The following is a 23183-nucleotide window of genomic DNA, read 5'->3' on the forward strand; positions in this document are numbered from 1 at the left end:
CAAATACCAGCCACCCAAACAACTGCTAAGTGCTACCCTGTAAAGTGTGGACAGGGACATGGCCACAGCGCTGACAGACCGTGCTGGGTCCGCAGGACTTCCCTAGGGCACGGTGGATGGGGAAGAGAGAACTGGAGAGGTTCCCCGGCCCCAGCCCAACCTCCCGCCGCCTCCCCCGGTACGTCTCTGATACCCGGTTATCAGACTCCGGGGAAGGCGCCTCACTCGGTCCCTACACACAACCTCTGACCTCCCCGCCAAGGGAGGCGATGGTGAGCTAAGCGGCCGCTCTGCCGCCGCCGCCGCACCCGCCTCGCTGGTCCCACTACGCTCTAGAATCAAAAGGGCGATGGAAGCGGAGGGGACGGCGGTGGCGGAGCTACAACAGGAGTGGGCGGGCAACGGCGAGCTGGACGGCGGCTGCGGGCAGATGCTGGAAGAGAAGGAGGAGAGGGAGGACGACAGCTACGTACTCTACAGGTTCGGCTGCGGCGGCGCAACATCAGAAAGGGCAAGGGCAAAGCTCCCGCCGCCGCGGGCGTAAGAACAATGACGGTGCAGACCGTTGCGTCACGCGCGGACCTGCTGAGCGCGCAACGCCGGAAGTGGCCGCGCTGTGGGGGCGAGGGCGGCAGAGCGGCCAGGCCAGGCCAGGCCAGGCCAGACGGGAGGAAGGGAGGGAGGGCGGGCGGGCGAGCGAGCGAGCGAGGGGGGCCGGGGCCGGGGCCGGGGAGGCGGGGTGACAGCGTCACGGAAGAGCCGTGGGACGCGCAGCGCTCAAACCACGGCATTGCGGCTGTGGCGATCTGAGCGCGGCGTGATTACGTCACCAAGTTGTCTTACCACGGTTACGTATGCCAATACCTTGTTTAGTTGTTTATATGAAGGTCTGTGTTACAGGCAGTAAGGTAGTGACAGTAATAACGACCGCTGTGAACGGGGATGCGTTGCTGGACATAGATTTGGGCGTGTTATGGTTTGAGTAGCATTTTGTGGGATTGTAAAGACAAAAACATCTATTTACAGGGACAGGAAGGAATGGGCAGATATTGAACCTGTCCATCAAAATGATGGGCCAAATCCTGTTGTTCAGATCATCTACAGTGAAAAATGTAAGTTTTAATCATATTCTGCACTGAATTCTTAAGGTGGTTAAGTTTGTATCCATCCTTACCTTATCTAAAGCAAGACTTCACGTTTTGGATAGCATATCTTGTAGCATCGTACTGTGAAGAAAGTAATATTTATTGTATTATGGTGGTTGTATGTGATGTTTACATCAAGCATTTCTGAAGCTGAATCTTCAACTGAGATGTTAATAGTCAAGGTTTTATTTTAAAATCACGTGGCTTAAGATGTGATAACAGTAGACAGTCTGGTTCACATAAGGCATTTCTAGCCCACAAGTGGAAGAGAGACATAGCAAGCTATTGCATCTTGGGAAATAGTGTGAGTAAGCAGCAAGGAACTTTTCTGATTGTATAAATATTATTCAGGTGGTGTATTTTTAAGATGCTTTTGCAGCTTTTCGGTATACTAATAATTTAGAGGTTTAAATTATCAGTGCTGACAAACCAATATGTAGCTATCATTTTAAAGAGATATAGTTAGACTACACAAAATAGAAAGTAACTTGAAAGGATTGTTAACCTTACCCCCTAATCAGGCCACTGTCTTATAGCCTTGGATAAGATGCTGTTATTTGTTTAGTTCAGGATGTCTATGATTACTTTCGGGCTGTTCTGCAGCGGGATGAGAGAAGCGAAAGAGCTTTCGTCCTAACAGCAGATGCCATTGAGTTAAATGCTGCAAATTACACAGTATGGTGAGTGATAATCTTGGGATTATCTCTGTTGTCATTTGACTGCTGATCTCTTATATCTCTAATAATTTTTTTACTCTAATCAGGGCATGACTACTTGAGTTCACATAGAGGAGTAGTGCAGACTTCCCGTGAGCTTCTGAAAAAAGTCTTTGTTCAGTATTTTCTGTGTCTCATTTTGATTCAGTGGTTTTCATTCATTTGTCTTTGAGGATGTTACCAATCAAGGTCAGGATTAGCCACAAAAAGAACTTTTCTGTTTAAAATTAGATCACTTACCTGATAACACAGCCTTGGCAAAATTCTGAAGATGCCCTCAGCTGACTTCAAGAGGCATAAAAGCACAATAGCTGTCATTTCCTGCTAAATAACTGTATGCTTACTAAATAGTGCATTTTAGAAGATCTGTCAGGTTAATGTTCAGTTAGGTAATGAATAAACAGTGAATTTCTGATATTCAGATTAGGGCCTTTTAACTTGTGGCTACTTGCAAGTACCTCTTGTATGTCTTTATTCCACTAACTTGCATAAAATCAGAAAATTTACATTCTTTTAAGCATGTAAGTAATAGTTTCTGTGACAATAAGACTAGTGTGGGTAGACAGAGGTTAATTTGAAACACAGTTGCTGTCATCTTAGATAATATAATGTAATAAGTAGTTGTATTCCAATTCTCCACTGTTTGAACATCTAATGGCCTATAAGAGAACTGGATATATGGTTTAGTTTTTTGCACTCTTTTTAACTCAATATCTATTAGAAGAATGGTGAACAAAGGTTCTTCTATGTTCTTCTCTGTGAATTTTAGGAAAGCCCTGTTGCAATGTTTGAATGCTTGACTTTTTTATACAGGCATTTCCGGAGAGTCCTCCTGCAGTCTTTGGGAAAGGATCTTCATGAGGAACTTAAGTATATTACAGCTATCATTGAAGATCAGCCAAAGAACTACCAAGTCTGGTAAAATCATGTTTTCTTTTCAGTTCTTAATGTTTGTACAGATAATTTTTGTTTTGCAAACTGTCTGGAATAAGTTGTGATCACTGATCTTAAACTGCCACTGCAGTAGTGGAGGAGTTAAATGGAGTTGCATGAGTATCACTGCCAAAGTCCTCTTTAGCAGTTCATTCTAAACATGATTATGACATGCTAAAAAGGTCTTGTTTTCTTTTAATTTCAATTTTTAAACTGTTAAAATAAGTCTGACAGATCAAAAAAATTACTGATTAAAAGGCAAGTAAAAAGACAAATAGAAATTAGTAATTTTTCTTTTATTGGCTTTTGGAGTTTACTTACTTGTTGGGTTTTTCCCAAGTGAATGGGATTAGGCAAAACAGCAGCATTGTTATTACTAGAGAAATTATGTAGTGTTGGAGAATGGCTCAGAGACAAGGGTCATGAGCCCACCGAGCAGTTGTACGATCAGAGCCTGTTCTAGGGGCTGATGCTGCCTTGCTGATGCTGGGCCTCACTAGGGTTTGCCTGCAGCTGCTCGCAGCTGCTGATACATGAGGAATGTCAAGGACGCTTCAGCCCTGTGTACCGTGGTGTGTCGAAAACAGGTTAAGGGGAATTAGAAATAGTGGCATGAGAAACTTAGTGTTATGAGAAGTTTGTGCTGTTAGCTAACTGCAAGTAGGTGGACCGTGTGAATACGACCTTTAGAGCTTAAGCCAATCAGCTAGTGACTAGTAGGCATAATAATTAGCGTTGTCTGTATAAATATATGTACCCTGGACTAATAAAGATACACGATACATGATGCTTTATCACCCACATTGAATCTGTCTCAGCATGTCGTTCCTCCGTCGCCCGCAATGTAGTACTAGAAAATTTTATTCTGCTGAAGACTTTGGCTATGAGTGTTACTTCAAATAAACATAACTGGTCTAAAAAGGAGATGATTGCCAAATGTGCATGTGTAGATAGAATTTGTTATAGTGTAAGTATGCATCATATATTTCTCAGAGCCCAGTAAAATGTTCTGATATATTTAATTTGAAGTATTTAACTAGTGTTTTTTTCCTAAGTAGTACAATACAGACCACATGTGCACAAAAATTTTTAGACTATTCTAAACATAGTTTCTTCCTTTTGTCATTAGGCATCACAGACGGGTGTTGGTGGAATGGCTGCAGGATCCATCCCAAGAGCTTGAGTTCACAGCTGACATTCTTAACCAAGATGCCAAAAATTACCATGCATGGCAACACAGACAATGGGTTATTCAGGTATTGTATCCACATAACTCTTGATTCACTAAATAACCTGCTCAGGTTGTAGGATTTTGCTTCTTAAATACAATCTGAATTGCATTTGGCTCTTTGTATCTTAAGGCTAAAGGGGGAAAAACAATTACATTTTAATGTGTTGTAGAGGTTAGCTATAAGTTTGCCTTTCAGGAAGTGGAGTTCCAAAAGTTCTGTCATTGGCTGCTTATTGTTACGTGTGTGAGTTTAACGATGAGCTGATACCATTGTGTGCAACTGAATAGTGTAGCGTGTTCCTAGTGTACCCTTCCTTATTTTACTTTGAACTTTGTGTTGATTGCTTTGAAAAAGTCTCTGTATCTAATGTTCAGATAACTTAGGAGCAAGGATAACATATTTTAAAAAATAAAAATTCTTGATTGTGATATTCTCTCTTTCTTCCCTTTTCATAGGAGTTCAAATTATGGGACAATGAACTGGAATACATAGACCAGCTTTTGAGGGAAGATGCAAGAAACAACTCTGTTTGGAACCAGCGACACTTTGTAATTTTCAACACCACTGGCTATGATAATCCAGGAGTCCTAAACAAAGAAATCCAGTTAGTAATGCTGTTGATGCTCACATTAAGCATTCTCATGATGTGAAGGCAAAGGAATACATTGACAGTCCCTGTGGGCTTGTCTTTCCTGTTTTTAATGCAGTTTTTGGGCTCACTCTCGTAGATAGCAGATCAGGTGTTAGTAGATGTATAGATGTGTTGAGAACCACTGACTTGTTGGGTAGTACTAAAGAAAATTATGCTTACCCTGGGCAAGCTATTCTCATTAATCTGTCTTCCTGCCCCGCTGTTTATTGTGCAAACAAAACTTTGACTTTATAAAAAGCCTATAAAGTCAACTGGCTATAGTGAAACAACCGGCAGAAGACCTGTAACATTGTAACCACAGAAGTTGCACTGTCCATTAGTATCTTACATCCTACCTCTGGAAAGCTGGGAAGGAGAGGCCCTCTCAGTGTTGTACTAAACTGCTGTTTTAGTAGTACATTAGCCACAGTGATTTAAAGATAATGTGGACCTAGATTGTAGGAAGAGGAATTGAGGGATTTGATGCAGCTGGAAAAAGAAAGGAGCTTTCAAGCATATGTGGTCAGCACAAAGACAACTGTCTTTGTGAGTTCACTAGTTCAGAGGAAAATGAGCTTTGTAAACTGTTTTGAAGTGTTATGTTTGTAGCTGAAGACAAACTGGGCTTCTAGCCATTTATTTTACTAGTGATGGTAAGGGAAGCTTCCTTGTGTGCTTTCCACATCTCAGGCTGCTGATCAGGGTTGATGGTTATGAGATGTTTGTTTAAAGTGAAGAAGCAATGGCAGGAAGGTAATGTAACTTTTTGGAGTTAGTATTCAGAAGAAAGACTTGAGTCTCTTAATAGGTCCATTGGTACATTGCTCATAGGGGATCCCAGCCCCCCCCCACCTTTCATGGTTGTCTTTGCACACTAGTGTAAGTTGTGCTTCTCTTCCAATTTATAACTATCATGCAGTTTAGAAAATCTGAACCATTTCCATGACTTAGGCTTGGATATTTACAGCTTTTTCTCTCCAGGGGTTAGATCCAACATCCTCCCTTGGTGTGTTTGTACACGGTGCTATGTTCAAGATAACTGGATACCATCCTAATAATGAGACTTTCTTAAGACTTCCCAGATGTCATAATATAACCATAGTTGGGCTGCTTGTTGCTTGATAAATTCAGTCTTTGTCATAGTGACTGCAGGTTAAAAAAAGGTTAAGGGTTTGCTTTGCTTTTTTTCAGTACTGCTTATAGAACTTTTTATCAGCATCTGCTGTCTCTGAAAATGATCTGAATGCCTGGTTATGCTGGGTAAGGGCAGAAGGTGAAGTCTTGTTTTATGAAGAAGAAATGTGACTTTTCGACTGTACAGCAGGTGCCTCTTACTGCTTTGCTTTTAGAGGAGTTGCCTGACTGCTATTTTAAAGGAACTGCTGCAGGGGGCCATGTCAGCGGGAGGCTCAAGCTCTGCCTTTCTGTGAGTTTGGTCAAGTGCACCCTCACGAAAAAAGTTCTGCAAATAGGTACAGAACATACCACATGCAGTCATATTAACATAGCTCACCCTGGGCTTCAATTACTCCAGCCCTTGGCAGCCCCTTGCCACTTCTGAGCATCAAGACACAAGTTACTCCTTTAGCATACCGGGAGAGTGTGTCATGTCGTTTCTTAGTGTTATTGCTCATGATTTTGAGAACTGTTGCAGTACTGTATAAAGTACAGCAAATGGAACACCTCAGAATTTAAAACAGTGATCATATTGTCTGCCTTTCTGAGAACTGCAGTGATTATATTGTGAGACATTTTTGATCTATGACCCAGCCAAGGTGATCTGCAAAAAGACTGAAATAAAGACTAGAGGGATGAATTTGGGAGCATCTGAGCACATTCAGGTAATTTCTAACTGCCTTGTTAGTGGTTGCATTCATGACCTGTTATCTTTTTTTTGCAGCTACACTCTTGAGATAATCACAGCAGTGCCACATAATGAGAGCGCTTGGAACTATTTAAAAGGGTGAGACAGCCTTGTCTGCGGGGCAAAGAGAATATATGTAGGAGGTGTCTTATGCCTAGCTCTTCACTGGAAAGAGCTTGTTGCTGTTCATTCTTGTATGTGCTTAGGCAGGCAAAAATCTCCACAAGGGGTTAATATGCTAACCTAATTCTCTGTAACTTTGCTCAGAGTTTCTGGCCCTGTAGTTCTTGTGGGAGGATTGCAAGTATTTCTCATGCTTTTAAAAACTTGACCTGTCATATTACTGGGTTCAGAAGCATAGAGTAGGAAGTAATGAGCATGCTTTCAGTCTAATTTCACTCAAGCATAACTATACTAGCTTACTACAACATTAAGCTGTATTATTGCTGCATGCTGCTTATTTTCTTCTTTAACTTGTATTTGCACCCTTATTGCAAAACTGATCTCCAAATAAAGGAGTCATAACAAAAATGTAATTCTTCATATCAGTTTTCCCAGCATTATGTTTCAGGCCTATTAACCTCTGTTCTAGGATTCTACAGGATCGTGGTCTTTCAAAGTATCAAAATCTGTTAGAGCGACTGTTGGATTTACAGCTCAGCGACAGTTCACCCTATCCAATTGCCTTTCTTGTGGACATATATGAAGATATGCTTGAAAACCAGTGTGATAACAAGGAAGAAACACTAAACAAGGCATTGGAGGTACATTTTGAGAGCTTCGTTTTGCTTCTCAGGAGTGCCATATATTGCTCTTGGTTTATGTCCCAACAAAATGGTATTGATTTTCGTAAATAGAACAGGTTACTTGTTAATCACAGGAACTCTACTGAATAGGTGAACAAGAAAGCTGGATAATCACAAGGGTCTCATGAATTTATCTATAAATAATAATAACTTGCCAGTTACAAAACCACTGTAAGTATTCTTCACCTGGTAGTAAAGGAAGGTTTTTAATACTGCCAGCAGAAGAAAGATATATGAATGATAGAGAAGTTTCCAGTGCTAACTTGGTAGCATGAACTCACTTTCTTCTCTGTAGATTAATGATCTGTATCTAAACAGAATCTCAAGTGCCCTTTGCAGTTCTTATCTAAGAAAGCTGGCAGAATTAGCTGAAAGGTCAGCAGACCCTGGGGACATCAGTAAGGAATGTCAGGCACCATTTCCTACAGAGAATAAATTACTTCTAGCAATGTTGTATATCTCCCTGTGCTTCATATTCAGGGAACTCCTTGCTGTCATTTGCAGTGTGGTTTTTACAGGAACACTTTTCATTCACTGCAGGACAGACTAGAACTCAGTGTAATTAGTGCTGCAGTTCTTGCCTGGAGTCTCTGTGTTCTGACATCATTCTTTCTCAACATTTTTCCTTTGTTGTGTTGCAGGACCAGAGTGTAATTAAGTGCAATTATACCTCCCAGATTCATGTCCCTTTGTACTACTTCACTGAGTTTGTCTTCTTCATCTGTTTAGGCATTGAAGCTCTTATTTCTCAACTCTGGTTCACTGAATAAGGCAATGTCATCTGCATAATAGAAGGGAATTGACAGTGTTCATACCATATAAATTTTACACAGAATGTCCTGTGAATAGAGTTGACTTCTGCTGTGCCTCACTGTTCACGCAGATCAAAATAAAACAAAAATCATAACATGTAGGAGTATCTATATAGCACCAGCTCCAACATGTTTTGAGAAAAGGTTACTAACTTGCATGGAGAGTCCTTCTGGGACAGTCTGCTAAGAGAAAAAACATAAACAAAATATCTCCTGTCAGTCCGTCAGGAGTTGAATTAAATGGTTCACATCACTAAAAGCCAACCAAGCTTGTCAGGAAGTCAGAAGTATACTGTAGGCTGAATAGGCTGTGGTAGATGACGAGTGGTAGGCATGAAAGGAGTCACAGGGAAGCAGTTATAACTGAAATAGGACTGGAGAGATATTTGTGTAGTGTCTGGTTGACTACCAGTTGGAGTTGACATCAGTTTGAGGTCATTGGACAGTTGCAAATCTGGTAAATAAAGCAAAGGTTGCTAAGGTGTTTCTAACACTGGCTGAACCATATATTGGATGCATTTTATAAAGATAATTAAGGTTTCTTTAAGCTTTTGGTATAACACTCCAATCTCTCAATTTTCTTTCATAGTTGTGTGAAATTCTGGCTAAAGAAAAAGACATCATCCGAAAGAAATACTGGAGATATATTGGACGGTCCCTTAAGAACAAGTATAGCTCAGGCACTGAACAGAGCACACTGACAGATGAGCAGCATGAACTGGACATGGAAGAAAACGGTGTTAAGATCTTTAGCTATGGTAAAGCAGTACTAAATGGGGTTATCAACTAGTTTAAAATCCAGGGTAGTATTCTGCTAGTGAAAAGGTATTGCAATGAAAGTGGAATGCAGATTGCTGTATAGTCTCAGGTTGCTGCTGCTACTGGTGATAGCTCTATGTACAGTCAAGTATTAAGGCTTAATTATTGAAATTTACCAAATAATACGTTTGTTTCCTAGTAATAAATACCTAAAGCTGTACCTGCAATTTATAAGGCACTAAACCAATTTCTGATGCCCTGGCTTATCCACTTGTGATTCCTAACATGGTCACATCAGATACTACAGTAATGATGGCAGCTAACTTACCTGTAGTAGCCATAAAGTAAAATGCCTTGGGGAGTCTAGAAGATCTGATTATTTTTTTTTCTTGGAATTCTGTTCAGACAGCTGAAAATCTGACTTATTTTTTTTATTCACCTTTTTTACCCAGACCAAACTGAAGTCATAGGTCAGAAGAGATTATAACTAATTGGTTATGGTACGTACCTTCACTGAACTGGAAGTGAAGGAATAGTTTTACTGAGGACCTATTCGCATTAAATCTCCTAGCCTTGTTGCTCCTATAGGCTTTTCGTATCTTTTCCATGCACATATTCAGCCAAGAAGTGGCTTTGTGAAAGACAGAAGGCATCTTCAGCACAGAATTTCATAGGATGTGTATAGCTGTACAAGAAAACTGATGCATCTGCTCTGTTTTCAGTAAATGGCTATCTTTAAGCTGTGATCTTAGCATAGAGTGCTTGTCTCATAGGAAATATTTTATTGAAGATGATCATAAAGGGAACAAATAAATACTAGTATTTATTGAATAATAGGAACAGGTTTTGATTCTAAATGTTAAAGGCTGCTGCTGTAATTAAACCATAGTGGAGATTATTTTAAATGCTTGAGATATGTTAATTCAATGCATTCTTTAAATTTAAAACAAATTAATATCTGAAATATTTTTAAGGGCTTTGTCACTTTCCCAGAAGTAGGGAAGATATTTTTATTATGACACATGGACATTTAAAATGTTGATGAACTTTAAAATTTGCCGCTTTCCCAGAAGTAGGAAAGATATTTTTATTGTGACACATGAATATTTAAAATGTTGATGAACTTTAAACTTTGCCACTACCAGTCAAGAAAGCTCAGAGAGATACAACAGACAAATGCAACCTTTAAAATAAATATCCTCCATGAAAAGGGAACAGAATTCTGCTTCTGAATATGGTGTTAGTAAGCTCCTATATCTTTCATAAACAAAATTCAGAGTGCACTTGAAATAAGGCAGAGTATTCTATAAAGACACTGGCATGAGTTTCAGAGAAGATAACTCATCCCAAGGTAAGATGACGAACAGTGTCCACTGGGACAGTGTATTTTGGGGTATGACCTCTTAGGCACTTGTGGTCTGAGGAAAGATCTTAGATGTAGATCTATTGTGCTTCTGTGTCAAGCTGACAAGCCTCACATTATTTTCATATGGTGTGGTGAACTCACGGAATTCTCATCCTTGAAAAGTGTCTAGAAGTAATAGTAAAGAGTCATCTACTGATAAGGTTTATACAGTTTTATACTGGATATACTAGCACAGGAATGGTTGCAAAGATAATGCCACTTCTGAGCTAAATTTACCACTGAAGGAATAACCAGATATGTACTCTAACAGAAAAATATCCTATCTCATGTAAAATAAATATGTAACCAAACAAATCATGCAATCCAAACAAAAAAACATGCTGGAGACTAGAGTCCAATTAAAAAAACACCAAACCTATGTTTTAACAGATATGTTAATTTTTTATTTAAAATTTTTATGTTTACTCTCATTTGGATGGTTCAGATATTTATGTTTACTGTCATTTGGATTGCAAGGAAGCTCTAATATTCCCTTCAAAAGGCACCTCAGTTCTGTGATAGGGAGCCACACATAGAAATACAAAGCTATCAGAGCTTGGAAAACAATAGCCTGCCCAGTCAATTTGCAACTGCAGCTACCAAGACTTTAATTTTCAAAACATGTCTCAAACAGAATCTCTCTTGTGGTGGTGGGAGCTTGACAAAATGTATGAGCTATAGAGAGAAGGATCTTGCCATAGGAATTATTAGAGGACTTTAACCTATAGACATTGGTACTGACTATGTATGATCATAGGAAACAACAAACTGATTTGTACTAAGGGTTCATCTGTATAAGAAAACTTACTGTTGTTAGTGATTGTGTGTAATGATGTGAGTGTTGTGTATATTGAAGAGCTGTGCCTAAATGGAAAACTGTATGGATACAGCTGTCCCTTGTAAATCATTGTAATTGGAACATTCAGTGGTGTACAGAGAATTATTAAAGCAGGTGAAATAATTTCTATGCCTGCTTTCATCAGAAACTTATGTTCTTGCCTTGATCTGTGTCTGTCTGTCTGAGCTGTTATTGACTTCCACTTTATTGTGTCTGCAACTCAACTGACAAAACAGCATGCAAGTCCTTCCTTATCTATTCAGTACGAAACCACCTTAGCTAGCACAAAATGCTTCTATCAGTTGTTGTCTGGCTGTGCTGAGGCAGATTAGGAGCATGCTGTTCAGCTGGACCTTCTGTAGGAGCAGTATCCTCCAGCACGGAAGCAAAGTTTCTGATCACTCCTGCCTTGCGAAACGCTTCTGTCCCAAGTGCTAGCCAGCAATTCATGAAGTGCAATGGTAACAAGGGGCTTATGGAGTGATGGACCCCTACAAGAGCACAAAATGCCTTAAAGCTCCTGTGTCTTTTAGAGCAAAGGGGTAATGAAACAACAGTAAATGATGGTGTGGAGTCATCCCTTACAGGCTCACATGAAGGCTTTGCAAACACTGGTGGACTTGCCTATGTGAAAATTCAAACTAGGTGGTGGAGACACTGCATCTGTGGTTTTCTTGCCCTGTGCACAGCAATGGAGAGAGATTATTAACACCTTGAGCCACACGTCTCAGATAGGGCATGGTAGATGCAATGTGAAAAATGCTCCTCAGCTTAGCTCATGTCCTTTTCTGAATATCAGTGCCTTCAGCACATTACGGATATTGTCAGTTAAGGTGGGTGCTTGGCACACTCTATTCTAAGACTAGTTTTATTTGGTGATTACTCCTCTGGCCTTTGGGTTGACAGCATGTTTCCCTAGTGTATCTTCTGCTTAAGGAAAATTAATGTGGAAAACTTAGGTAAGATGATGTTTGGCTGAGTTTTGGCAAGTCTATTAATGTGGCAGTATGAAGTTTTACTTCCAGTTGACAGGTGTCAAATATACTTCAATATTTTTTTTTTCTTGTAAATAACCAGCTCTATTAAATATCTCAAGTTGAAAACGTTTTCTCTCCCTTTAAGTCTGTACTGTCAGGTTTTTGGTACAATATATTCTAACAGCAAAGGGTAAAAAAAAAAAAATTACATTTGAATGTAAAAACTACATTATATGTGTCTTGTAACAGGTCCTTTCCAGAATCCCTGGCAGACTAGACTGGTCTGTATAATTCTAGTCATGAATAACACTGCCATTTTAAAGTACTCTCTACATTTACATGAGTACACTCTATGGGTGCCTATTCAATACAGGTAAAATGTGGATGAGATCTGAAGCAGAGAATAGAAATCCCTAAAGCAGACAATAATCTGCTCTTCTCCACAATATGTTATCTAATGCTTAAGTGTTCAAATAGGGGTGATCTGTACCTAGCAGGGAAAATGGACATGCATCGCTAGATGGCAGTGTGAAATTCACCCTGAGTTCACTGACACCAGCTATGTGCAGGCAAGCAGCTAGGACAACCCCTCCATGCAACACTATTAATTTCATACATGCTAATTAAACACAGAAGAGCAGCTGCTCAGTAAATCAATGCATAGCACTACAGAGGGATCAAGCATCAGTATTCTGGGAGGGACTAAATGGTCGTCTTCACTAAAAATTGTTGGTGTTAATTGGAGAGCAATTTTTCATTAATTGAAATGATGTACCCTCTGGCACTGGGCACCTTGTACCAGATATGGACTCTGTTGAGTCCCAGTGTTCTACAATAACTGTGTGACTAAACCCCTCTGTTCAGAGTGTGTATTTTGTGGTCAGTTCATACCTTTTGGGAATGTGCTTCCAGTCAGAGTGCTACAGTCATGCACCTTCACAAGCTGGGAAGTGTCTCTGGTCCCTCTGTAATGAAGTGCTGGTTATTGTTGGCTGTTTCCATGAATAGGGGTTGAAGGGCAAGAGGACCTTCTCCCGCTTCTTGGAAGGCAGGGGAGGACTTGGGCCTAACTGAGGAAATCGAGCATGCTGCTGAAGGTTCAAAAGTGGCTGTATTGCTCATCAGGAAGCAGGACTGAGGACTTCGGTGAAGAAGGGCAAAGACAGACCTTTCTTCTTCATCCACTGGTTTGTTGAAACTGAGTCGCAGGTAGTCACCACAGTGCGGGGATTTTAGTCAAGCCAGCTTGGGCACCCAGGGCTACTCGGGTGCAGCTGCTTCCTACGTGTGTATGCACTGAGCTGCCAGGACATGCATTACCCCTTCCTGTGTGTGTAACACGAGCTCTGGTACACCTGCCCTTATCTGAAATGGTAGGGTGACAGGCATAATGCTGCCATATCCATACTGCTCATGAGCCTTGATCTTGCCACTGCAGAAGAGGTCTTGCTGTACTTGGGTTTCTCATTCTTTTGGATTTGGGTTGCTTTGTATAGGTGTATTTGCTTAATTACTTCAGTGGTTTCCTAATGTGTCCTGTCGTCCAAGTCGTTTCTCCAAGAACAGCTGAATAAATGCTTGTGTTGCTACCAAGAAGCTTTGAAAGGAGGAAAAGAATAGGAAAAGGGAGCTGTGTTTGTATTGTTGATGTACATCCCCTTCCCCTTCTGCCAAAGCCTGTCACCAGGACAAGAAGGTGGCAGGTAGATAACCTTCTTCCCTTTTCAGAGCCAAGTTGCTTACACACATACGTCCCTGCTCTAGGATCCAGCCACACCATGAATGTGAATTTTATTCCTAGAGGACAGTGAAAACATACTCTCCCTGTACACCATGGCATATGGTGCTTACTTGTTCTGCTGGCTGCTTCTTGCACTGACAGTTTCTCTGCTGCAAAATGAGCCAAAATGACCATTTGCAGGTAGCCGCAGCCCAGGTGCATGGCCGGTGTGGTAGGCTCTGAAGCATATAACCCGTTGCAGCACTGTCTCAACACTCTTCTACCAGTTGAGTGGCAGTGCCAGCCATCTTGTTGCTTTAGAGGTTTAGCCTGCAAAGACCCTCAGTCAGCTGAAGGCTACACTAAAAGGAGTGTTCAGTATTTTAAATGGGCAAATGAAAACCAGAAACACCTGCTTTTAAAAACATATTTTCAAATTTCAATGTTGATCATTCTTTAACTGAAAAAATTTTAAACTTGCAAATTGAAAATAGAAAACTGCTTGGCTTTTGACCTTCAGAAGGAAAATGTATGAAAGAGATTTGGTTTAGGTGAGATCTAATTTTTTGTTAGAAGGGGATGTCTGGACAAAACTCCAAAACGTGGATGAATTCTGCTTGTCTTTAGCAGTGTCTCAGACATAGCTAGGTCCCTCTTGGAGCTGAAATTTTCTTCTGTGTTACTGAAGAAGGAAGGGGAAAATAAGGGATGACTGGGTCTGGAGTAATCCAAAATCGCTACTCATTCATCACTAAGAACGGCTAAAAATATTACCGCAAATGATTTCAGGAGGGGCACCTGCTGCTGAACCAGACAGAGCCACCTAGCACACCCAGACGTTCTGTGCATTTGCAGTAAGAGCAGTGCCATTCCTCCAGGTTAGTCTGTATGGACTTTCTAATTTCTTAATTGCTACTGCATTGTCAGCTCTCTGCTCGTCTGAGCTATACAGGCTAAAATTTACAGGGAGAGAAGGGATAGATGAGATATAACCCATTTTACTGCAGTATTGTTACTCAGCAGCCATAGCCAGGACATGACCCTCATCCCCTGGGCTATGTATCCCATGCTGTCAGCTTTCAGCTGTCACCTTATAGCATGGGCTTTTTACAGAAGAAACCACATCTCCTCATATGTTTGAAAATGCCTGGTGTACCCAGAGATGTTTTCCCACTCCAACAAATACTAGTAGTCTGTCACCACAGGAGTTTCACCTGCTTTCTGTTCTTCAGGTCCATGCCTGCATAGCAGATAGAAGCAGTGCAGGGCAATGCTTTCCCATGCTTTGCCATGCTGCACTTAGCCTGGGTAGTGCTGGAGTTGATGAGATTTTGCAGTTACTTCTAACAGGTGCCTTTGCTCACAAGGGCTCTCAAGGAAAAGGACCCCTTCAGCCTCAACAAAACTTGGGCCAGTTGTGGACACTTGGGTATGTGACTCCATTGTACCACCTCATCATAGCATCCCATCCATCACGTGATCCCAGCAGGTTAGTTGAGAGGTCTAGGCATAAGGTAGCAATTGGCTTAAATTTTACTGAAAAAGAGGCATATAGATCCAAAGATTAACCACTATTCTTTGCAAAGAGCAGCTTGTCTCCTGTATCACATGGCAGCATTCACTGTAAGAACAGGCACAGAACAGCACTAAAAAAGGTCAAGTAGGGTCACTCAGGGATTTGAATTCATAGGGAACCTGCGTAAGTGCAGGTATTGTTTTGAAAGAGGGTGGGGATAGTAGAAAAGGAAAGGGCAGAAAAAACCAGTGTAATAAAAACCTAGCTCATAGCTTGAACCAGTATTGTAGCATGGCCTTGAGAAACATGTGCATAATATATATCTGAGCAGCAGAGGAAAGAGTGTTTATGGTAATGAGCAGATATTGCACATCCTAGCAGTGTCCAGCATTCAAAACAAGGAGTTCTAGCAAAAGTTTGAACTGATGATGTACACTTTATTGCATATTTAGTTGTGCTTAGCTCAGTTTAGCTGCAAAGCCAAATACAGTTCCCACAGGAGGGATATCTCTGCTAAAAATTCAAGCCCTGCTCTCTTCCAGTGAGATGCTTGTACTCCACTGCAAAAGTGCTAAATGAGACCCACTTATCAAAGCCATCTGATGTTCCTGATGACTCCAAGTTTGCTTGTGCTGTTCTCAGTGCTTTGGACACTTCAGGTTGGATTGCAAGACACTATCAGTAGGGCTGAGAACATGGAAGCATTCAGTTCACAAGAATATTTATGTGGAAATATCATTTCCTATATAGCATCCAGCCACAGGAGTCCCAAAGCCTTTGTGTTTCCTGGTCCATTAGCATGCCAGAAGAGCTGTCCTTGGTGCAGACACCAAAACAAAACAGAAGAAACTAGGTATGCAAAATTCTTTCAGTCCTTATTAATTATAAAGCAGCAAGACTGTCTTTCTGATTTTAAAAGCTTTCTTTACAGATCATGCTGAACACAGTCAGTAATCAGCTTGGTATCATGTTGAATGACTACTGAGCAAGGAGGCAGAAAAGCAGCAGTTAGAAAAGAAAGTGTAATGCGAGCCCGAACATTTACCAGTGTGCAAATTTAACATTTCAGCATGTATGCATTCACAGTTCCATATTTATCTTATGATGACCAGACTGATCCAAGCAACTACTTTATGTAAGTTTTATACCACTACAGTGACAGCGTATCTTACCTCTAAGTGTGAAGCTGCACCATCAAACCAACAAGGAGCTAGTATTCCATGCAGTGGAGTACCCAACCTTGGTAATGACAAGTCCAAGCAAAGTGAAGCAGAGATCACTTCCTCAGATGGATGCAGCCTGGTAGTAAAAACAGTTTCAGTGGGCTTTCAGTATCCAGCAAAGGGTGAAAGATTTCAAGAAAATTTTACCAATCAGGAGCTCTCCTATAGGATGCCACTACTCAGTTTAGTATCCAAAATTGTTCAGCCCTGCTCCAGACACTGGACCCTTTTACAGTGTCAGGGAGAGGAACTGCACAAGGCCACACAAGCATCTCTTCCTTAATGCTGAGGATTTTATTACTTCCAGGCACAAATTTTAGCGTATTATGATTTCATGCTGGGAAAATTCATGGCTTTTTCTGTTTCTCACTGTGGCTTATACAATGGTCTAATTAGCTATGAGATCTGGGTCTCTAATCCCTTGCCTGGCTCTGACCTTGAATGACCTTGGGAAAGTAAATTTTAATTTCTCAGCTTGCATTACCCATCAGGAAAATACTAACAATGAATTTTTTTTTCCTCATAGCTTTATAGCAAGTCTTACATGTGGATTATTCTACTGCATGGGAGAGAAAGAATGAGAAACCCAATTATGGCAGGCTCTTCCCTTAGAGACAGAAGGATCCATCCACACCAGAACTTTATAAACCTCACTGAAATCTTTCTCATTCTTCCTGTAGAATAACAGCATGTGGGTATGAGAAACAATATTGTTCAAAACAAGGGCAGTACACTGCCAACATAATGCTAAGAAGGTTAGAATAGCTCCTATTGTTGGGCATGACCTTGTAAAGAACTTTCAAATTCTGTTACACACCTCTTTCCACACTCAGCCAGTTGTCATGTGCTCATATCTCTGGGAGCCCGGGTATCTTACATTTGCAGCGTTTCCTGTATTTGCAGAGGAGATAATCAGCAAAATTCCAACTGAAGGATATAACACACATTTAGGCATATTCTGTGATTCCAAAAGCACCGAGGCTTTTATCTATACTGTCTCACTGGGTATAGATACTGGCCTTAAGGCAAGAAAACATTTACTATATAACAGGATTGCAGTTTTAACTTTGGACTGGAGTCTACAAAGATGGAGAAGAGGCCACAGAATTCTGCTTGGCTGCCACAGTTACCGGGATTATTTCAGAAAATTTGTATGCTAAGAGGCTCACCAGCATGTGCTGGACCATGTGCACTCAAGGGACATCCATGTGAATAACACTTTATAAAGGCTGGAAAGGCTATAAAACCATATTACAACTGAAGCATGGAGATGAGATGATTAGCCCAAGGTCTTCTGTGACCAAAGGTCAAATCTTCCAGGTCCCAGTGAAATGCCTGGGTTGCAGTCTATATTTAACCAGATGCACGGGAAAAAGCTCCTGGGGGAGGCCACTCTTCCAGAAACAGGATAAAACTGAGCATGGGCCAACACAGCATGGTAGTGCTCAGAGGCAGAGTTACATCCACAGTGAACCACAGCTTCATGCAGAGCCAAGATATTGCTAGCTAGCTGAGTTACCAGCTTGCGGGCTAGCTTGCCCTTCTAGGGACTGAAAGGTAGCATCAGCCAAGAGCACCTGATGGTCTGGATTTTGCATCTGGATAAGACAACTTCCATTTGCATTTAAAAATGCTGGTGCAAAAATGAAGCAGTAGGACACACATGAATCACTGCTCCACTCTGTGCACTACTGCTGTGACATGCTGGCAAGATAGGCACAGTTTTGCGCCCAGATCTATCTTGGACATACCACTTCCATGGTCTGGTAGTTTTATGACAGTTGCAGATTTGTCATCAGTTTCTTGTCATCTGTGATATGTTTCTTGCAAACTCCTTGCATAGCCATGGATTCTTGCCCTGCTTTCAGAAGCAGTGAAGCCACTGACTCTCATAAGTCAAAATGACCGCCCATTTCCCCTACAGCTTGTCCAACGCACAGGTATTGCTTGCTTCCAGTGAAAATGCCCACAATCCACTGAACTTTTAGACAGACTGCATCCACGTTACCCTCTCAGTAGGCACTGTGTTTATGAAACTGCATGTGGCCAAGGGAAAGATGGGAGCAAAGCAGGTGGCTGGGGTACAGAGGACAGAAGCGTGCACATGCATGTAAGGGGAAGAAGCAGAGGCTATATAATATGGTTGGCATGGGAGGGAGGTCAAGCAAGGAATGAGGCTGGCCCTTCCTCCTTCCAACACTTATTGTTCACACATGCCTTTCACTGCAGCTTGATGCTTAGGCTGCTCTGGCATGTGGGCCCTCATGGCCTTCAAAACAGACTACTGAGGAGGTACTTCACCAATGTGAATGTACAAGAATTGCAGGTCTGGGGCAGACATATGGGGGCTATGGCATAAGATGGTGAAGAAGATAGAGGTATTGGAATGGCAAAGATAAAAGATGGAGGAATGCCATGAGCAGGCTATGAGATGAAAACTTAAGAGGAAAATGAAGGCAGGTGTAAGTAGCATGGACAGAGGTGATGGAGATGGTGTTATTCAGGATGAAAGCTGTGGGAAGGCCAGGAAGTTATAGTAAGAAAGGCTGCACAGAATCAAGATTCTTGATGTGTGTCTCCCTACATCTGAAACAGGGAAGGAACACAGCCATGCCGCAGGTTTTTCATTCATCTCAAGACTAATCGGCTTACATGACAGGGCAAGAAACATCCATGATGGGGAAAAAAGTTCTCATGGTGTGAAGAGACGGAGACACTTGTTTGGAGTGTGATGACACACGGCACGTGGGGCATCCTCCTCACTGAGCCGGAGCACACTTCTGGTAGGAGTCCTCTCCAGGCCTGACACTGGAGGAAGGGTGAAAAACAAGAAAGAAATCAGCCCTATGCCTACCCTGGAGAAGGCCGCGAACAGTGCCCCACATTCGGCAGAACGAGCAACACTACCAGCTATTGAAAAATAGGCTCGGCGCATGCGCAGTGGTCTCTGCCAGTCTTTCCCCCCCCCCCCCCCCCCCCCCTCCTTTTACATGAAAACGCGTGATTAACGCCTGTCCCCCAGCTCGGACCGGGCCCGGCGGTCCCCTTACCGCTGCCGAGCCCCGTTACCTTGGCCGCTTCCTCGCTCGGCACCCGCCCCGCCGCCAGACTTCTCGGGGCGCCCCGCCGGCGGTGCCCGCCGCCACCCTCAGCCGCGGCCCGGCGGCCCCCGCGGGAGGGCCACCGCCCCGACGGGGTATTTCCTCTTCCTCCCGAAGCGCGGCCGGGGCGGGAGGAAGGGGAAGGGGCCTGGAGCGCTCCAGCGCGGCGCCAGCCCCATCCGTCGCTGCGGCAGCGGGCGGAGCGGAGAGGGAGGCGGCGCCAGCTGCCGGCGGGGCCCAGAGTCACCGTGTCACGGCGCCCGGGAAGCCGCCGCCGGATCCGCCCCCCTGCAGGGCGAGCGAGGGAGGAGGAGGAGGGAGGCCGGCTCCTCGCTGCCTCTTGTATTTTTGCCCCTTTATCGGCTCGGTCCTCGGCCCCTCTTCTCTCGCACCGAGGCTCCGTGCGTGCGGCGGCTGCGGGGGGCCAGGCCGCAGCGGCGCCCGAGCAGCCCGCGGGAGCCCCCAGAGGGGCTTGGGCCGCCGCCTCCGGACTAGGATGTCCCGACATGAAGGTGAGCGGCGCGGGGCGCCAGGCCGCGGCGGTGGGGGTGCGTCCCGGGGCCCGGCCCGACGCTAGGGCCTGGCGCGGCGCCCTCTCGGGCGGCTCATCATGGCGCCGCCGCCGCCGGGAGAGGGGACCGCGCAGCCGGCGGCGGAAGGAGGCCGCGGCGGCGGAGGGCGGCGGCCGGGCCCTGCTCTGCAGTGTCATGGGAGGGGAGGCGGCTGCGGCCGTTACGGCCCGGCTCCCCTGCGCGGCCTGCGGCGGGCCCGGCCGCCTTCCCCCGCCGCCCCTCCGGGCGCGGAGTTGGGGCCTGCTGCCGCGCGGGGCCGGGAGCGAACCGGCGACGGGCGCGGGCAGGGAGGCGGCGGCGGTGGTGGTGCCTGAAGGACGGGCGGAAGCGGGGGGGCCGGGCCGGGCGGGCACGCAGGGCGCCACCGGCGGGCCCGGCTGGGGTGGGCGGCGGCGCGGGGCGGCCTGCCGACGTGTCGGCCGCCGCGGCGGGTCAGGCCCGGCGCAGCTCCCCCGGCGCCCCGTGGCGGCGGTGCGGCCTGGCAGCCCGGGGGAGCGGGCGGGGAGCGAGGACCCGGTTGATGGTAGGGGTCGCGACCGGCGGGCGGGGAGGGGAGCCGGGCCGCAGCGCGGGGCCTGGGGGAAGAGCTGTGCAGGCAGCCTGCGTGGCCCTGCTGAGGGGTAGCTTGTCTGCTGGTAGCTCCGGGAGCTGCCTCCCTTATCTCTGTTTTGTCTTATGGTAGGGGAAACCAGTGCTGATGTAGTGACGTGTTTTGAGATGTTAGGAGAGGCCACCAGAGAAACGTGTGGTGTGTATTTGCCCTGGTCCCACTGTGTTTACTGCCGTGAGTGTCAGGACAGAATTGCTCAAAAGGAGCAATGTGGAGAGAGAGCTGGAAGCTAAGAAATGAATTTCTACAGGAAGAAGATAGGAGTGTGGAAACAGAAGGAAAAAGTCGCTTGATTTTTCTGTAATTTCTTACCAGTGGATAAGGTGCTTTGACTAGTATTGAAGTACTCTGTAAAATCAGGGTTTGTCACCTGAAAGGGTAACCTTCTGCCATGTTGGAAACTTAATTCAGCACCTGTCTCCATTTTCTCTATTTTATCTAATGTATAATTTTGCTGGTTTATCTGATCTTAAAATGTTTTGACAGAAACCTTATAGGAGAATTCAGTATTTGTGGCTAATTATGTTGGCTTCTAGTTGGTAGTTTGGTGCTAGCCAATGGTATATATGACAGATTTCCAGTGTGCCATCACAGTGTTTTGCAGACTTCTTGTTTATGCAAGTATGCATGCTTCTGTATTAAAGAATTGTCTTCCATGAATCCACTAGATTATTTTTAAGTTAAAATTAAGTAAGGCTACCAAATTCTTCCTGTGTCTTTCTTTCCTCTCTTACCGCTCCCTCCCCCTCCTTAAAATATGTTTTCCCAAGACGGTGGAGATGCTGCATCTCTGAGTAAAGATGCAGTTTCTAACAATAGTGATTGAAATGAGCATTATTTACTGAATTGTTGTTAGTGATGTTAGGGGATTATGCCATCTGTAAGTTTCTTATGTGATGCATGTATCTATGATACTCTCTTTAGAAAGTGAGGTACTAGAATGCAAACTTTTTGAGTCTGAATAGGTTAAAAATATGAAAGTGATAGCATGTGTTGCTCTTTAGTGTTTTTCAATGGTAAGTTCGTGGACTGTTATAAAAGATGGTGATGTTTACTGAAAAGACATTTCAGACCTTGAGCAGTTAAGACAAAATTTGAATATAGTTTTCCTTCTGTTTTTGATGGAGGCTATATCACAAATTCTTCTATTGTGTTAGGTTCTGTTTATAACAGGGAAAATTACATTCCCTTGTTTGGATGTTTGTTGATGCTTTTAGAAAGAGTGACTGCTAACAAAACCAGGCTTAATATTGTCTTCTGAAGCAGATTCATTGGTGTTTGTTCTTTCTAGACATACTTAGTTGGAAAAAACAGAAATAATCGTCTGTTTTGATCAAGTGAGTGTGAGTTTTAGCAGTTTCGTATTGTGAATGTAGACTAAGGTGTGTGTGTGTGTGAGTGCACATATATACCTGAGTGAAACCATGAGAACCCTGTGAGATTAAAAATGACATATATCACTGTGTCCTTGTGATATATTTTCAGTAAAAATCTCATCTGTCTCAATTTCTTAGGGATTTTCCTCTTCCTTTACACTTCAGATGTTTTGGTTTATTCAACTTTAGTCATAGGGTTAGAGTAACTCATATTAATACAGCAGGTGTGCTTTTCCAACTTTGTGAAAAAGAGGTTTGATTGGAGACTTAATTTTGCTGGAAATCAGGAAATCGTTAGAAATTAAATACTCGGTAATTCTTGTTTCAGATCTGTGTATGTCATTCACAGTTTACAGTTTTTGATCTAGTGTGACTGGTTTGGGATGGACTGTCTTGGAAGAATATGGTATAGGGAAAAAAATCAAGCTTTAATCATGCTTAATAAATAATATTTTTCTGTGTGTTTCCTTTAAAACAGTCCATCCTCAGTTACAAACAAGACTTATTGATTGTTTCTGAGATAATCTGGGTGCTGTACCGGTCTTATGATGGGAAAGGATGTTTCTGTAAGGGTAAATCCAGGAGAAGTTGGAATTCCAAAGTCTTGGGACTTTAAATCTCCATCAGATGCTTCATAGCCTATTTAAGCTTACTTTCCATGGAGGCTTCTTGACTGTTTTCTTTGATGTAATCCATAAAATTGTTTGTTTGTTTGTGGTTTTTAATATTTTGTTATCCTTCACAAAAAGACTGACAACAATGCGCCATTTCGCTGTGCTCTCATTTTACACGTGAGTTCTGAGCTCACATCTTTCCCAAATTCAGGAAAACACAGACACAATCTCAACACATGGGAACAACTAGAACTTGAATTGTTGCTCTGTCTTGAAATGTTCATTCAGTGTTTAAGAGGCTTTGGCAATACTGTCAAGAGTAGCTGTTAGTGT

The 23183-nt window shown here is 43.2% G+C and overlaps 2 protein-coding genes and 1 long non-coding RNA gene across 6 annotated transcripts in view; 2 read left to right on the plus strand and 1 right to left on the minus strand.

The window, feature by feature from the left end:
- Positions 1–306: 306 nt before the first annotated feature.
- Positions 307–11264, plus strand: FNTA (farnesyltransferase, CAAX box, alpha). The gene is made up of 9 exons (XM_032990710.2): positions 307–480; positions 1027–1112; positions 1711–1825; positions 2675–2779; positions 3924–4050; positions 4482–4630; positions 6558–6620; positions 7114–7285; positions 8729–11264. The coding sequence occupies exons 1-9, from the start codon at positions 350–352 to the stop codon at positions 8927–8929; spliced, it is 1149 nt and encodes a 382-aa protein (XP_032846601.1). The 5' UTR covers positions 307–349; the 3' UTR covers positions 8930–11264.
- Positions 10685–19762, minus strand: LOC116961100. 4 transcript variants are annotated; one of them, XR_006164864.1, is made up of 6 exons: positions 19628–19745; positions 19230–19379; positions 17395–17468; positions 16527–16653; positions 15053–15374; positions 10685–13715 (listed from the first exon to the last, which is right to left on the minus strand). It is a non-coding gene; the product is annotated as an uncharacterized LOC116961100 (long non-coding RNA). The 4 variants fall into 4 exon arrangements; XR_006164863.1 differs by lacking the exon at positions 15053–15374 and having other exon boundaries at positions 19647–19762; XR_006164861.1 differs by lacking the exon at positions 15053–15374.
- A 31-nt stretch (positions 19763–19793) lies between these two features.
- Positions 19794–23183, plus strand: part of KCMF1 (potassium channel modulatory factor 1) — a 66246-nt gene continuing 62856 nt past the window's right edge. The window contains exon 1 of the mRNA XM_042787886.1: positions 19794–20190. Within this exon, the coding sequence (XP_042643820.1) occupies positions 20175–20190 (16 nt within the window). The 5' untranslated portion in view covers positions 19794–20174. The remainder of the gene's footprint in view (positions 20191–23183) is intronic.

This window comes from Tyto alba, unplaced genomic scaffold, assembly GCF_018691265.1.
Source record: "Tyto alba isolate M040663 unplaced genomic scaffold, T.alba_DEE_v4.0 Super-Scaffold_13, whole genome shotgun sequence".
NCBI lineage: Eukaryota > Metazoa > Chordata > Aves > Strigiformes > Tytonidae > Tyto > Tyto alba.

Bases quoted from the DNA above. Each gene is read 5' to 3' on its own strand.
- FNTA (XM_032990710.2), top strand. From the start codon at position 350: ATGGAAGCGGAGGGGACGGCGGTGGCGGAGCTACAACAGGAGTGGGCG. The intron at 1,113-1,710 runs GTAAGTTTTAAT...TTATTTGTTTAG, and splicing joins GATCATCTACAGTGAAAAAT to TTCAGGATGTCTATGATTAC. The intron at 7,286-8,728 runs GTACATTTTGAG...TTTCTTTCATAG, and splicing joins CACTAAACAAGGCATTGGAG to TTGTGTGAAATTCTGGCTAA.